Genomic DNA, 17,157 nt, shown 5'->3' with positions numbered 1-17,157 from the left:
AGGTGGCTCTACAAAGTCTTGACTTTCGGGGGGTGAATAGTTATGCACGTTTTTTTTTGTCTTATTTCTTGTTTGTTTCACAATAAAAAATATTTTGCATCTTCAAAGGGGTAGGCATATTGTGTAAATCAATACATTTTAATTCCAGGTTGTAAGGCAAAGAAATAGGATAAACGCCAAAGAGGGTGAATACTTTCGCAAGCCACTGTACCTCAGTCCCAACAGGCAGTATTAGCTAGCTAAGTTTTCACTGACTCTGAGTACATTTAGCTATTTAGCTAGCCAGATAACTAGTGATTGCATTAGTGGCTAACACAATTTATTTTAGCCACAACTTGCTAAGAAAATACAAACTGGCAGTTTGCAGGCAGTAAGATACACAAACTAATAGTGTAATTATATAACACTTGTGGATTTATTTTAAGAAGCTAAGTGGAAGTCAACATCGTTGTCACCATCATCTTGTTGCATCTGACCACACAGACAGAGTGAACGGCATGGCAAGCAGGAGGAGAGAGAGCGAGACCAGTGTTGGCAACTATTTTTCAGTGATAATCGCTATTGGCTCCTTGATTTGTCACTAGATTAAATTTTTCCCCCTCTCCTGCCACACACCCTCTCCTCTTGTACTTCTCTGCCTGTGTGTGCGCAGTTGCTTTGACTTCTGTTGCTTCTCCACTCTTGTTTGCGGCTGAATTGAGTGGGAAAATCACTAAATACTATCAAAACCATAGAAACTCTCGCTGGCAAAACTCCCCAAAGCTGAATTTGTCGCTAGCCTCTTTTACCAATAAAAGTATCTAAATTGGAAACAAGGAGAGATACAACTCAAGTAGAAAATGGCGTAAACTATCAAAACAGACGGAGTGGCGTATCATATTTACCAAACCAACCAGTTGAAATACCGTTATAGAAGGTAAAGTTAAAATCCAAACCGGTCTGTGCATCCATATAGTAAAATACGGTATACCACCTAGCCCTAGTTGGTGGATATAAAGTCTAAGATATTTGATAGGCTAATGAAGAGTTTTTTCCAGGATAGAATCAGTGCCAACTGTTGAGCTTAGCATAGGGCTAACATGTGTCATGTTATCTGAAGGAACCAGCTACAATTTAGCATTCTGTCAAATGTAAGTAAATCCAAGATTTTAATTGGCTGATAAGTATTTTGTGCCAGAGAAACTGTTTAAATTTAAATGGTTGCTTATGTTCGCAAGAATGGACCCAATGTTTTCACCCGTTGAAAGGAGACAAGTCCACAGCCTCAGCAGAAACCTTTGGATTAGGCTTGTCTGCCGCCCTGAATACATTCCCCTTACAAAGCCTCCCATGAATCTCATGAAGAAGCTGCAAGATTACCATCCCTCCGCTTACACATTTCCCAGTTTTCCACCCCAAATGTTGCTCCTGCAAGCCAGGTAGGGCTTCTCTATGTCAGAGACGTCCCCGCAATGTTTTATACCTGCAGCCGATAACAGTAATAAAGGCATCACTGTTGTTACCCTCCGTGACATGTTTGCACACCTCTGCTTTCTCCTAAACACTTAGGGGAATAAAAGGGAAAACGGAACACATAAGATTTTAAGACAATTGGGTAAATGCTCACCACTTAAGAGAATGCAAAAGGAGCCTGACAAATTATTTAATTACTTTTTTCACATTCCAAAAAACTAAAACAAATGTATAACGACAACTCAAAAACACACACAAACAATGACTACACATCTCATCTGCCCAGACCCGTCTGCTCACACCTCCATGCCTAGTGCCTGCATTATTGTTTGCCACTTGGTCTTAAATTGTACCAATTTGTTTTTCTCAGTCACCCATTCTATTTCAATAATAAATCATTAGATGTTTCCATTGTGTTAATGATGGCGGATTGACTTCCAAGTTATTAGTATTAATTTTTTCAAAATAATTAATGAGAAAAGAATCGTCCAGCCCATTGTGTATCTCATTACACCCCCATATGTCATGTCTTGAAAAATGCAGACAAATCGATTAAAAGTAAGTTTATATTGTAATACCTCTGACAGCCAACATTCTAGCTCCGCCCACCAATTCCGAACTTTACAGCATTATTATTTATTATTGCGTCATTATTAGTTTTACACTTGAGGCATGACTCTGTATTGTGCTGTAGAATTTGTGAATTATCTCTTGTATAATAAATTCTATACATTAGTTTATACCGGATTAATTCTGCACCAACTTTCCCTCCATCTTATGCCAGCATCAGTTCTTTTTAAATCTTGGGTCCAATAGTTTATATTTTTTCTAAGCGATTGTCAGTTTGGATATGCTCTTTGCAAGGTTTTGTAGATCTTTCCTATCATAGGAACATCATTGTCTGACTCAAATAAAATTCCCTCAAGATTGCTGATTGCTCTGATGTCCAAAAGATTTGGAATCAAAATGTCCTGATATGTAACTTTTAAGTTGCATGTATTTGAAACTACAATATCTACAGTTGAAGTCTGAAGTTTACACACACCTTAGCCAAATACATTTGAACTCAGTTTTCACAATTCCTGGCATTTAATCATAGTAAAAATGCCCTGTCTTAGGTCAGTTAGGATCACCACTTTATTTTAAGAATGTGAAATGTCAGAATAATACAGTGGGGAGAACAAGTATTTGATACACTGCCGATTTTGCAGGTTTTCCTACTTACAAAGCATGTAGAGGTCTGTAATTTTTATAATAGGTACACTTCAACTGTGAGAAACGGAATCTAAAACAAAAATCCAGAAAATCACATTGTATGATTTTTAAGTAATTAATTTGCATTTTATTGCATGAAATAAGTATTTGATCACCTACCAACCATTAAGAATTCCGGCTCTCACAGACCTGTTAGTTTTTCTTTAAGAAGCCCTCCTGTTCTCCACTCATTACCTGTATTAACTGCACCTGTTTAAACTCGTTACCTGTATAAAAGACACCTGTTCACAAACTCAATCAAACAGACTCCAACCTCTCCACAATGGCCAAGACCAGAGAGCTGTGTAAGGACATCAGGGATACAATTGTAGACCTGCACAAGGCTGGGATGGGCTACAGGACAATAGGCAAGCAGCTTGGTGAGAAGGCAACAACTGTTGGCGTAATTATTAGAAAATGGAAGAAGTTCAAGATGACGGTCAATCACCCTCGGTCTGGGGCTCCATGCAAGATCTCACCTCGTGGGGCATCAATGATCATGAGGAAGGTGAGGGATCAGCCCAGAACTACACGGCAGGACCTGGTCAATGACCTGAAGAGAGCTGGGATCACAGTCTCAAAGAAAACCATTAGTAACACACTACGCCGTCATGGATTAAAATCCTGCAGCGCACGCAAGGTCCCCCTGCTCAAGCCAGCGCATGTCCAGGCCCGTCTGAAGTTTGCCAATGACCATCTGGATGATCCAGAGGAGGAATGGGAGAAGGTCATGTGGTCTGATGAGACAAAAATAGAGCTTTTTGGTCTAAACTCCACTCGCTGTGTTTGGAGGAAGAAGAAGGATGAGAACAACCCCAAGAACACCATCCCAACCGTGAAGCATGGAGGTGGAAACATCATTCTTTGGGGATGCTTTTCTGGAAAGGGGACAGGACGACTGCACCGTATTGAGGGGAGGATGGATGGGGCCATGTATCGCGAGATCTTGGCCAACAACCTCCTTCCCTCAGTAAGAGCATTGAAGATGGGTCGTGGCTGGGTCTTCCAGCATGACAACGAGCTGAAACACACAGCCAGGGCAACTAAGGAGTGGCTCCGTAAGAAGCATCTCAAGGTCCTGGAGTGGCCTAGCCAGTCTCCAGACCTGAACCCGATAGAAAATCTTTGGAGGGAGCTGAAAGTCCGTATTGCCCTGCGACAGCCCCGAAACCTGAAGGATCTGGAGAAGGTCTGTATGGAGGAGTGGGTCAAAATCCCTGCTGCAGTATGTGCAAACCTGGTCAAGACCTACAGGAAACGTATGATCTCTGTAATTACAAACAAAGGTTTCTGTACCAAATATTAAGTTCTGCTTTTCTGATGTATCAAATACTTATGTCATGCAATAAAATGCAAATTAATTACTTAAAAATCATACAATGTGATTTTCTGGATTTTTGTTTTAGATTCCATCTCTCACAGTTGAAGTGTACCTATGATAAAATTACAGACCTCTACATGCTTTGTAAGTAGGAAAACCTGCAAAATTGGCAGTGTATCAAATACTTGTTCTCCCCACTGTAGTAGAGAGAATGATTTCTTTCAGCTTTTATTTCTCTCATCACATTCCTAGTGGGTCAGAAGTTTACATACACTCAATTAGTATTTGGTAGCATTGTCTTTAAAGTGTTTAACTTGGGTCAAATGTGTCGGGTAGCCTTCCACAAGCTTCCCACAATAAGTTGGGTGAATTTTGGCCCATTCCTCCTGACAGAGCTGGTGTAATTGAGTCAGGTCTGTAGGCCTCCTTGCTCACACACACTTTTTCAGTTCTGCCCACACATTTTCTATAGGATTGAGGTCAGGGATTTGTGATGGCCACTCCAATACCTTGACTTTGTTGTCCTTAAACCATTTTGCCACAACTTTGGAGGTATGCTTGGGGTCATTGTCCATTTGGAAGACCCATTTCCGACCAAGCTTTAACATCCTGACTGATGTCTTGAGATGCTGCTTCAACATAATTTTCCTTTCTCATGATGCCATCTATTTTGTGAAGTGCACCAGTCCCTCCTGCAGCAAAGCACCCCCACAGCGTGATGCTGCCACCCCCGTGTTCACGGTTGGGGTGGTGTTCTTCGGCTTGCATGTTCAATCCTTTTTCCTCCAAACATAACGGTGGTCATTATGGCCAAACCGTTCTATTTTTGTTTCATCAGACCAGAGGACATTTCTCCAAAAAGTACTATCTTTGTCCCCATGTGCAGTTGCAAACCTTAGTCTGGCTTTTTTTATGGTAGTTTTGGAGCAGTGGCTTTTTCCTTGCTGAGCGGCCTTTCAGGTTATGTTGATATAGGACTTGTTTTACTGTGGTTATTGTCACGCTCGTCGAGGAGTGAAGGAGACCAAGGCGCAGCGAGTGAAAAGAACATGTTGACTTTATTACTTAAAGCAACCAAAAACAACAAATCAAAGCGACGAATGTGAAGTCCAATAGTGACAAAGACTAAACAGGAACAATAACCCACAATGCCCACAGGAAAACATGCAGTATAAATATGGCTCCCAATCAGAGATAACGAGCCGACAGCTGACACTCGTTACCTCCGATTGGGAGTCAATGACCAAACCTAGAAATAAACGTGACAGAAATGCAAACATAGAAAATCACCCAAAACCCAACAAAACACAATACACCCTGGCTCAAATACAAAAGTCCCGGAGCCAGAGTGTTACAGTACCCCCCCCTAAAGGTGCGCACTCCGGGCGCACCAGCATACAGTCTCGGGGAGGGTCTGGGTGGGCGTCTGTCCACGGTGGCGGTTCTGGCCCTGGTCGTGGTCCCCACCCCACCTTAGTCACCACCCGCTTCCCTAGCCTCCTCCACATGACCACCCCCCAATTAAACCCCACTGGATTAAGGGGCGGCACCGGACTAAGGGGCAGCACCGGACTAAGGGGCAGCACCGGACTAAGGGACAGTACCTGACTAAGGGGCGGATCCTGGCTGGCTGGCTCTGGCGGATCCTGGCTGGACGGCTCATGGCAGGCTGAAGGATCTGGCTGCTCATGGCTGGCTGACGGATCTGGCTGCTCATGGCTGGCTGACGGATCTGGCTGCTCATGGCTGGCCGACGGATCTGGCTGCTCATGGCTGGCCGACGGATCTGGCTGCTCATGGCTGGCCGACGGATCTGGCTGCTCATGGCTGGCGGAAGGCTCTGGCTGATCCTGTCTGGCAGAAGGCTCTGGCTGATCCTGTCTGGCAGAAGGCTCTGGCTGATCCTGTCTGGCGGAAGGCTCTGGCTGATCCTGTCTGGTGGAAGGCTCTAGCGGCTCTGGTCTGGCGGACGGCTCTGATGGCTCATGGCAGACGGGCGGCTTTGCAGGCTTTAGGCAGACGGGCAGTTCAGGCCCCGTTGGGCAGACGGCAGACTCTGGCCATCTGAGGCGCACCGTAGACTTAGTGCGGGTGGCCGGAACAGGCCGGACCGGGCTGGCGACGCGCACCGTAGTCTTGGTGCGGGTGGCAGGAACAGGCCGGGTCGGGCTGGCGACGCGCACCGTAGTCTTGGTGCGGGTGGCCGGAACAGACCGGACCGGGCTGGCGACGCGCACCGTAGTCTTGGTGCGGGTGGCAGGAACAGGCCGGGTCGGGCTGGCGACGCGCACCGTAGTCTTGGTGCGGGTGGCAGGAACAGGCCGGGTCGGGCTGGCGACGCGCACCGTAGTCTTGGTGCGGGTGGCAGGAACAGGCCGGACCGGGCTGGCGACGCGCACCGTAGACTTGGTGCGGGTGGCAGGAACAGGCCGGACCGGGCTGGCGACGCACACTGTAGACCTGGTGCGGGTGGCAGGAACAGGCCGGACCGGGTTGTGGAGACGGATAGGAGGCCTGGAGCGAACAGCGGACACCACCCGTCCTGGCTGAATGCCTACCCTCACACACTCTGTGTGAGGCATCAGCACAGGACGTACAGGGCGGTGTACCCCTGGCCTGGTGGCCTCCTGGATACTCCCCCTTTTCTCCTCCGTCAGCCCCGTCGTCCATGCCGTGTGCCCCCCCCTAAAAATTTTCTGGGGTTGACACACGACCCTCCGACGATGGCCCTGCTGCCGCCGTTGCTCCTCTCTCGCCAGGGCCTTGATCCTTCCCCAAGGTCCCTTGCCTCCGAGCATGTCCTCCCAGGACCACGATGTGCCCACCTGGGCCATCGCCAGCCTCTCTATCTCCTTGCCCGGTGCCTCCTCCCATGTCCAGTCTCCCTGCTCCTGGACACGCTGCTTGGTCTTTCTTTGGTGGGTTATTCTGTCACGCTCGTCGAGGAGTGAAGGAGACCAAGGCGCAGCGAGTGAAAAGAACATGTTGACTTTATTACTTAAAGCAACCAAAAACAACAAATCAAAGCGACGAATGTGAAGTCCAATAGTGACAAAGACTAAACAGGAACAATAACCCACAATGCCCACAGGAAAACATGCAGTATAAATATGGCTCCCAATCAGAGATAACGAGCCGACAGCTGACACTCGTTACCTCCGATTGGGAGTCAATGACCAAACCTAGAAATAAACGTGACAGAAATGCAAACATAGAAAATCACCCAAAACCCAACAAAACACAATACACCCTGGCTCAAATACAAAAGTCCCGGAGCCAGAGTGTTACAGTTATAGATACTTTTGTACCTGTTTCCTCCAGCATCTTCACAAGGTCCTTTGCTGTTGTTCTGTGATTGATTTGCACTTTTTGCACCAAAGTACGTTCATCTCTAGGAGACAGAACGCTTCTCCTTTCTGAGCGGTATGATTGCTGCGTGGTCCCATGGTGTTTTTACTTGCGTACTATTGTTTGCAGAGATTAGCGTGGTACCTTCAGGCATTCGGAAATTGCTCCCAAGCATGAACCAGACTTGTGGAGGTCTACAATTTTTTTTCTGAGGTCTTGGCTGATTTCTTGTGATTTTCCCATGATGTCAAGCATAGAGGCACTGCGTTTGAAGGTAGGCCTTGAAATACATCCACAGGTAAACCTCCAATTGACTCAAATGATGTCAATTAGCCTATCAGAAGCTTCTAAAGCCATGACATCATTTTCTGGAATTTTCCAAGCTGTTTAAAAGCACAGTCAACTTAGTGTATGTAAACGTCTGACCCACTGGAATTGTGAGAAAGTGAATTAAAAGTGAAATAATCTGTCTGTAAACAATTGTTGGAAAAATTACTTGTGTAATGCACAAAGTAGATGTCCTAACCGACTTGCCAAAACTATAGTTTGTTAACAAGAAATGTGTGGAGTGGTTGAAAAACAAGTTTTAATGACTCCAACCTAAGTGTATGTAAACTTCCGACTTCAACTGTATAATAATATGGTTATTATGTGCTAAAAGAAAAATAATTTCCTTGTTACTAATGCAAATTCTAAAGTATAGTTTCACCCGTTTATCTAACTGCAGGCATTTCAACAGTGGCACACACAGCAACAGGAAGTCAGGGAGTCAACAAAATCCCTTATTTTAATCTTGAAATATAACTGTGACTTTATTCTCAAAATGTTACATTTAATTGAGTTTATTCTAAATATTCTCACTTTATTCTCGAAACATTGCCACTTCATTCACAAAATTAAATTGAGACTTTTTCTCGAAATATTGCCTCTTTATTCTCGAAATATTGCCACTTTTTTAAAGTACTATCCATGTAACAATAAAAAATATTGAAGTACCACCGCCCATCAACATTTATTTATTTTTTCTGTTCACTTGGTGCTAATACTCTTCCGTATATTACCCCATAATGTCAGTGGAATTATGTTTTTTAGAAATTTTAATAAATGAATAGAAAATTAAAAGCTGAAATATCTTGATTCAATAAGTATTCAACCCCATTTGTTATGGCAAGCCTAAATACCTTCGGGAGTAAGAATTTGCTTAAAAATAATGCAACAAATATTGTGGTTAAATTCAAATATACTAATTGACAAAAAACCTTTATTTTTTGACAGAATGTTTATAAAAGTTATAATCTTCGTAAATGATATCATCGGTAGGACTGGTGGAGTTATGTCGCACATGCAGCTAACAAAAACATATGGAAATGTCTGCTCTACCCAAAATTACAACCAAATAATTGCAGCCTTACCGCAAAAGTGGAAGAGGAAAGTTGAAGGGGGAGAAAGTAAGGAACTTGTCTGTCGGCCTTGCATTAAAGAACATAATTGGTTAAGGAAAACTGTGATAAATAAAAAAGTATATCAGTTTCACTTAAGGACCAAAGGATTGACAGCCGTCCCATATAGATTGCAAAATAGTTGGGAAGAGATCTTTGACGTACCGATCCCATGGCATAGTGTTTATGAACTGACACGCAAAACGACACCGGATTCAAAAATTAGAATCTTTCAATTTAAATTATTATATAAAATTCTTGCTACCAATAGAATGTTATTTATATGGGGGATACAATCTTCCCAGCTCTGCAGATTTTGCTGTGAAGAGACAGAATCATTAGATCATTTGTTTTGGTTCTGTCCATTTGTAGCTTGTTTTTGGACACAGGTCCAGGAATGGCTAAAGGATTGCAATATTTACCTGGAACTAACCTTGCAGATAGCATTACTGGGTGATCTGAAAAGTCATAGTCAATCAATCAATAATATAATAATACTTTTAGCCAAAATGTTTATTTTTAATTCACAATCTGTAGAAGCAATGAGAATAGAAAGGTTCAGAACTTTTGTAAAACATCACAGTACGGTTGAAATATATGGCAAATAGAAATCCTATATGGATGGTGTTAAGAGATAGATGGGAGGTATTGAATAGAGTTGAAGGATGGGACTAATAACAAATAACAACAAATAATAACATAGATAGCTAATAATGTAAGCATACTGTGTCCATAATAAGTATATGGGTTGTATGTTGGGAGCTTTTGGGAAAGAGCACAGTTAGAAAGATATGGAATTTAGAAGCAAACCGGATGGACATCATGAAAATGATCGGAGAGGTTGAGAGTAGAAGAAGTTCAGGAGCAAAAAAATAAATAATATATATATATATATATATATATACAGTGGGGAGAACAAGTATTTGATACACTGCCGATTTTGCAGGTTTTTCTACTTACAAAGCATGTAGAGGTCTGTAATTTTTATCATAGGTACACTTCAACGGTGAGAGACAGAATCTAAAACAAAAATCAAGAAAATCACATTGTATGATTTTTTAATAATTAATTTGCATTTTATTGCATGACATAAGTATTTGATCACCTACCAACCAGTAAGAATTCCAGCTCTCACAGACCTGTTAGTTTTTCTTTAAGAAGCCCTCCTGTTCTCCACTCATTACCTGTATTAACTGCACCTGTTTGAACTCGTTACCTGTATAAAAGACACCTGTCCACACACTCAATCAAACAGACTCCAACCTCTCCACAATGGCCAAGACAAGAGAGCTGTGTAAGGACATCAGGGATAAAATTGTAGACCTGCACAAGGCTGGGATGGGCTACAGGACAATAGGCAAGCAGCTTGGTGAGAAGGCAACAACTGTTGGCGCAATTATTAGAAAATGGAAGAACTTCAAGATGACGGTCAATCACCTTCGGTCTGGGGCTCCATGCAAGATCTCACCTCGTGGGGCATCAATGATCATGAGGAAGGTGAGGGATCAGCCCAGAACTACACGGCAGGACCTGGTCAATGACCTGAAGAGAGCTGGGACCACAGTCTCAAAGAAAACCATTAGTAACACACTACGTCGTCATGGATTAAAATCCTGCAGCGCACGCAAGGTCCCCCTGCTCAAGCCAGCGCATGTCCTGTCCCGTCTGAAGTTTGCCAATGACCATCTGGATGATCCAGAGGAGGAATGGGAGAAGGTCATGTGGTCTGATGAGACAAAAATAGAGCTTTTTGGTCTAAACTCCACTCGCCATGTTTGGAGGAAGAAGAAGGATGAGTACAACCCCAAGAACACCATCCCAACCGTGAAGCATGGATGTGGAAACATCATTCTTTGGGGATGCTTTTCTGCAAAGGGGACAGGACGACTGCAACGTATTGAGGGGAGGATGGATGGGGCCATGTATCGCGAGATCTTGGCCAACAACCTCCTTCCCTCAGTAAGAGCATTGAAGATGGGTCATGGCTGGGTCTTCCAGCATGACAACGACTCGAAACACACAGCCAGGGCAACTAAGGAGTGGCTCCGTAAGAAGCATCTCAAGGTCCTGGAGTGGCCTAGCCAGTCTCCAGACCTGAACCCAAGAGAAAATCTTTGGAGGGAGCTGAATGTCCGTATTGCCCAGCGACAGCCCCGAAACCTGAAGGATCTGGAGAAGGTCTGTATGGAGGAGTGGGCCAAAATCCCTGCTGCAGTGTGTGCAATCCTGGTCAAGACCTACAGGAAACGTATGATCTCTGTAATTGCAAACAAAGGTTTCTGTACCAAATATTAAGTTCTGCTTTTCTGATGTATCAAATACTTATGTCATGCAATAAAATGCAAATTAATTACTTAAAAATCATACAATGTGATTTTCTGGATTTTTGTTTTAGATTCCGTCTCTCACAGTTGAAGTGTACCTATGATAAAAATGACAGACCTCTACATGCTTTGTAAGTAGGAAAACCTGCAAAATCGGCAGTGTATCAAATACTTGTTCTCCCCACTGTATATATATATATATATATATATATATATATACAGTGGGGAAAAAAAGTATTTAGTCAGCCACCAATTGTGCAAGTTCTCCCACTTAAAAAGATGAGAGAGGCCTGTAATTTTCATCATAGGTACACGTCAACTATGACAGACAAAATGAGGAAAAAAAATCCAGAAAATCACATTGTAGGATTTTTTATGAATTTATTTGCAAATTATGGTGGAAAATAAGTATTTGGTCAATAACAAAAGTTTCTCAATACTTTGTTATATACCCTTTGTTGGCAATGACACAGGTCAAACATTTTCTGTAAGTCTTCAAGGTTTTCACACACTGTTGCTGGTATTTTGGCCCATTCCTCCATGCAGATCTCCTCTAGAGCAGTGATGTTTTGGGGCTGTCGCTGGGCAACACAGACTTTCAACTCCCTCCAAAGATTTTCTATGGGGTTGAGATCTGGAGACTCCAGGACCTTGAAATGCTTCTTACGAAGCCACTCCTTCGTTGCCCGGGCGGTGTGTTTGGGATCATTGTCATGCTGAAAGACCCAGCCACGTTTCATCTTCAATGCCCTTGCTGATGGAGGAAGGTTTTCACTCAAAATCTCACGATACATGGCCCCATTCATTCTTTCCTTTACACGGATCAGTCGTCCTGGTCCTTTTGCAGAAAAACAGCCCCAAAGTATGAAGTTTTCACTCCCATGCTTCACAGTAGGTATGGTGTTCTTTGGATGCAACTCAGCATTCTTTGTCCTCCAAACACGGCAAGTTGAGTTTTTACCAAAAAGTTATATTTTGGTTTCATCTGACCATATGACATTATCCCAATCCTCTTCTGGATGCACTCTAGCAAACTTCAGACGGGCCTGGATATGTACTGGCTTAAGCAGGGGGACACGTCTAGCACTGCAGGATTTGAGTCCCTGGCGGCGTAGTGTGTTACTGATGGTAGGCTTTGTTACTTTGGTCCCAGCTCTCTGCAGGTCATTCACTAGGTCCCCCCCGTGGGGTTCTGGGATTTTTGCTCACCGTTCTTGTGATCATTTTGACACCACGGGGTGAGATCTTGCGTGGAGCCCCAGATCGAGGGAGATTATCAGTGGTCTTGTATGTCTTCCATTTCCTAATAATTGCTCCCACAGTTGATTTCTTCAAACCAAGCTGCTTACCTATTGCAGATTCAATCTTCCCAGCCTGGTGCAGGTCTACAATTTTGTTTCTGGTGTCCTTTGACAGCTCTTTGGTCTTGGCCATAGTGGAGTTTGGAGTGTGACTGTTTGAGGTTGTGGACAGGTGTATTTTATACTGATAACAAGTTCAAACAGGTGCCATTAATACAGGTAACGAGTGGAGGACAGAGGAGCCTCTTAAAGAAGAAGTTACAGGTCTGTGAGAGCCAGAAATCTTGCTTGTTTGTAGGTGACCAAATACTTATTTTCCACCATAATTTGCAAATAAATTCATTAAAAATCCTACAATGTGATTTTCTGGAAAAAAATTTCTCAATATGTCTGTCATAGTTGACGTGTACCTATGATGAAAATTACAGGACTCTCTCATCTTTTTAAGTGGGAGAACTTGCACAATTGGTGGCTGACTAAATACTTTTTTTCCCCACTGTATATATATAATTTTTGTAAAATTAACTCTGTCCATAAGGTGTAGATAGTAAGTATAGACCGGAAGTAGAGGCCTGGGCTTTGTTGTTCACTAATTTACTCCAAGTAGGGAAAGGATGGTGGGGTTGAAAAGTAATAAAGGGGAATATATATCTAAAAAATAAAAATAAACATGGGGGATTGGAAGTGATGCAGACAATTACATTGATAGAAGATACAATCTATCTGCAATATTAAGCTGATCCATTCCCCCCGGAAAAAAAAAAGAAAAAAAAAAAAGAATTTGCTTAACAAGTCAGACACTTAATTGCATAGACTAACTCTGTGTGTAATAATGGGGTTTAACATGATTTTTGAATGACTACCCCATCTCTGTACCCCACACATAGAATTATCTGCAAGGTCCCTCAGTCGAGCAGTGAATTTCAAGCACAGATTCAACAACAAATACCAGGGAGTTTTTCCAGTGCCTCACAAAGAAGGGCACCTGTTGGTAGATGGATAATAAATAAATAAAAAGCATTCATTGAATATCCCTTTGAGCATGATGAAGTTATTAATTACACTTTGGATTACACTTCAAAGATAAAGGTGTCCTTCCTAGCTCAGTTGATGGAGAGGAAGGAAACCGCTCAGGGATTTCATCATGAGGCCAATTGTGATTTTAAACCAGTTACAGAGTTAAATGGCTGTGATAGGAGAAAACTGAGGATGGATCAACAACATTTTAGTTACGCCACAATACTAACCTAAATGAGTGAAAAGAATGCATCCTGCTTGCAATAAGGCACTAAAGTAAAACTGCAAAGAAATGTGCAAAGAAATTACCTTTTTGTCCTGAATACATATCCAACACAACACATCACTGAGTACCACTCTTCATATTTTCAAGCATGGTGGTGGCTGCATCATGTTATGGGTATGCTTATCATCGGCAAGGACTAAATCATTTTTTGTGATAAAAAGAAAAGGAATAGAGCTAAGCACAGGCAAAGTCCTAGAGAAAAACCTAGTTCAGTCTGCTTTCCAACAGACACTGGTAGACCAATCCATCTTTCAGCAGGACAATAACGTAAAATGTAAGGCCAAATATACACTGGAGTTATTTACCAAGACAACATTGAATGTTCCTGAGTGGCCTAGTTACAGTTTTGACTTAAATCGGCTTGAAAATCTATGGCAAGACTTGAAAATAGCTGTGTAGCAATGATCAACAACCAACTTGACAGAGCTTGAAGAATTTCTTTAAGAATAATGGGCAAATATTTTACAATCCAGGTTTGCAAAGCTCTTAGAGACTTACCCAGAAAAACTCACAGCTGTAATCGCTGCCAAATGTGATTCTAACATGTATTGACTCAAGGGGTTGAATACTTATCTGATCAAATAATATTGATGTTTTGTTTTCCATTAATAAAAAAATAATATATATATACAGTATAATTTTCCACTTTTACATTGTTGTAGCCCTTGACAAATCACCTGATTCAACTCATCCAGGGCTTGATAATTAGTTGACAAGTTGATCAGGTGAGTTTGTCCGGGGCCTCAACAAAGAGGACTGGAGTTGGGAAACACTGACCTTGGCTACCTAAAACTAGGCTACAGCAACAAAATAGTGTTGTGATTTTGAAAGAACTTAGAGTTGATTAAATTTCAACAAATGCAAAAAGAAAACGTTACATTCATGTTTATATTTCTCCATTTACAGTGGTATAATCAAGTCAGATTTTTTTTTTTCCCGCTGCTTTTAAATAGCACTTCCGGTTTGAACTAGAATACCGCAATGGCCGGTAATTTCATAAAATTTTCTCTGGAAGGAAAATTGGTAGATTCTCTGGAAAATATAAAACCCTAGTTCACATGCTTCTTTTTTTAATGAGAAGATTCATTTTAGCATTTAGTCTATCTAACCAATTCATCGATTACATTATAATTAGAGGCTAATTATTGTTGATAAAACATTCTGTCAAGAAAGCTACCCATTTAGTTCTTTCCCCCAAGCCTAACCTATTATGAGCAAAGCAACAACCTTGGAGGCTTTTACATTTTACATTTACATTTTAGTCATTTAGCAGACGCTCTTATCCAGAGCGACTTACAGACTTACACCTGACTATACCTGTGGAAGGAGGCTCCTCTCCGCCACCAGCCTTCTCTCCTGTCCTTCGCTTAGCAAGCCGAGCTGAGCCAAGCCAAGCTTGAGTTGGCCTGGTTACACATCCAACATAGTGGCAGGAACGTGCTGTAAAGGACAATGTGAAAAGAAAATATCAAAGTCGGGTTCGGGTTGGCCCTATAGTGTGAAATAGGTATTTATCTCTCTCTCTCTGGCCATAGAGCCCTGAAGGCCAGTCTGGCAGCCCCACCGAGAGCCCTGTGTGAGCCCCACATGTCCCGGGCACATGGCACTGCTCTACTGGCCTGCACATTCTGCCAGGGCCATATGTGAGCAACAGTAGGCTGACAATCGGCCTGTATTGTTTGTTAATTATGACGTGAAGATATTGTCGCAGCTGTCCCAATGGAAAGAGTTGCTGTCAACGTGGCAACAAGCTTGCGTTTTGAAGGGTGTGTAGTTAGAGATGGTGAATGAGTAGTGGGTTGTCGACTACATGGTGGATGCCGTTCTTACAGGGTGTCCGGATTAGTTTTCCAAGGGCAACGAAAAATGGCTAAAAAATAAATAAATAAAAATGTGTTTCTCTCTATCCCCCTCCCATCTCTCCCCATCTCTCTTCCTCTCCCCCTCTGCGGAAGGTGATATTCGAGACTGTATCCGTACAGGGCCATCCAGGGTTCATCGCGGTGGACGAGGTCCGAGTGTTGGCCCACCCATGCCGTAAGTGACCCGCCGTGACACTACCCCATGGAGCATCATCTGGTCTCACACTCCTGGCTAGGACAGCAGGCTGTGTGTGTGTGTATTTGTGTGTGTTTGGTGTGTCTGTATGTTCGGTATGTGCATGTGTGTGTGTTTGGTGTGTGTGTGTTTGGTGTGTTGTCTGTTTGGGAGTGGGGGGGGCACAGACCGAGGGGGTTGGAGTGAGGACGAGACAGATTGAGGAGCAGAGAAGAAGGTACAAACTCAGGGCCTTCATCATTCAAAGCTGACAGAACCTCTTTGCCTCATATCTTTAAGGCACTCCGTGTCCTAGATGTATTTTCTTTCTTTCTTTCTTTCTTTCTTTCTTTCTTTCTTTCTTTCTTTCTTTCTTTCTTTCTTTCTTTCTTTCTTTCTTTCTTTCTTTCTTTCTTTCTTTCTTTCTTTCTTTCTTTCTTTCTTTCTTTCTTTCTTTCTTTCTTTCTTTCTTTCTTTCTTTCTTTCTTTCTTTCACTCTCTCTGCCTCTCTCTTTCCATACTTAGACTTAGAGCTTTCCCTGGGAATTAGAACAGAGCTCTTAGTGCTGAATTCAAATAAGATTAGGAAGGAAAGGTAAATAAATGGCAGAGTAAAATAATTCAGTCGGCCTTCTTCTTCAATTGGGGAAATTAACGTCAAGAAGAATTATTGTATTGAAATGATCAATGAATACACTATTAGGCCTACATTTCTAGGCGCGGTGAAAATTAGATTAGGAGATCACCGTTTCAATGCCACACAGAGCAGCCTCGGTTAATTTGCTTTTCAGCTGGACATTAGTGTGCACTGAGCAGACGAGGGAAGACATTTCTAGGGAAGGAAAGGTGACCTGAAATCTTAATTCACTTTAGATTTTGGAACGAAAAGAAAAAACATACTGATGTACACAACTGTTTTGTTGGTAATTTAATGTTGTGTGTATTTGTTTTCATTATTCCACATGTAACTCAGCTTTCCCATTGACCTCAATGCATGTTTCACGTGGACGTCAGAGTTGATACAGTATGTGTTTGTGCTTATGCATGCCTAGTCATTGTATTGAGTGTGTTTCCCGCCCCTTTGCAGGGAAAGCGCCTCACTTCCTGCGGCTGCAGAATGTGGAGGTGAACGTGGGACAGAACGCCACCTTCCAGTGTACCGCCGGGGGGAAGTGGTCACAACACGACCAACTGTGGCTACAGGCGAGTCGCTCCCCTTCGGTCCACTATAGATGTCATCCATCTTGTCCCTCTCACCTTAAAGCTGCAATCTTTAATTAGACGAAAAAAAACAGATGGCAGCCCTGCCTGAGGGATGGGGCTGGAGAAGTAACCAATCTCAAATTCATAGATGTAGCTGTGGATGCATCCACCTTTA

General features: G+C 42.7%; 1 protein-coding gene across 1 annotated transcript in view; it reads left to right on the top strand.

Annotated features, from left to right (window-relative positions):
• LOC311133416 (receptor-type tyrosine-protein phosphatase T-like) overlaps positions 1 to 17,157 on the top strand; it is a gene marked incomplete at both ends in the record, with an annotated part of 396,537 nt that overhangs the window by 48,221 nt on the left and 331,159 nt on the right. The window contains 2 exons of the mRNA XM_084166909.1: positions 15,698 to 15,779; positions 16,867 to 16,982. Of these exons, the coding sequence (XP_084023035.1) occupies positions 15,698 to 15,779; positions 16,867 to 16,982 (198 nt within the window). The remainder of the gene's footprint in view (positions 1 to 15,697; positions 15,780 to 16,866; positions 16,983 to 17,157) is intronic.

This window comes from Coregonus lavaretus (assembly GCF_964263955.1).
Source record: "Coregonus lavaretus genome assembly, chromosome: 8".
Classification (NCBI taxonomy): domain Eukaryota; kingdom Metazoa; phylum Chordata; class Actinopteri; order Salmoniformes; family Salmonidae; genus Coregonus; species Coregonus lavaretus.
This window is presented reverse-complemented; position numbering and strand designations above follow the sequence as displayed.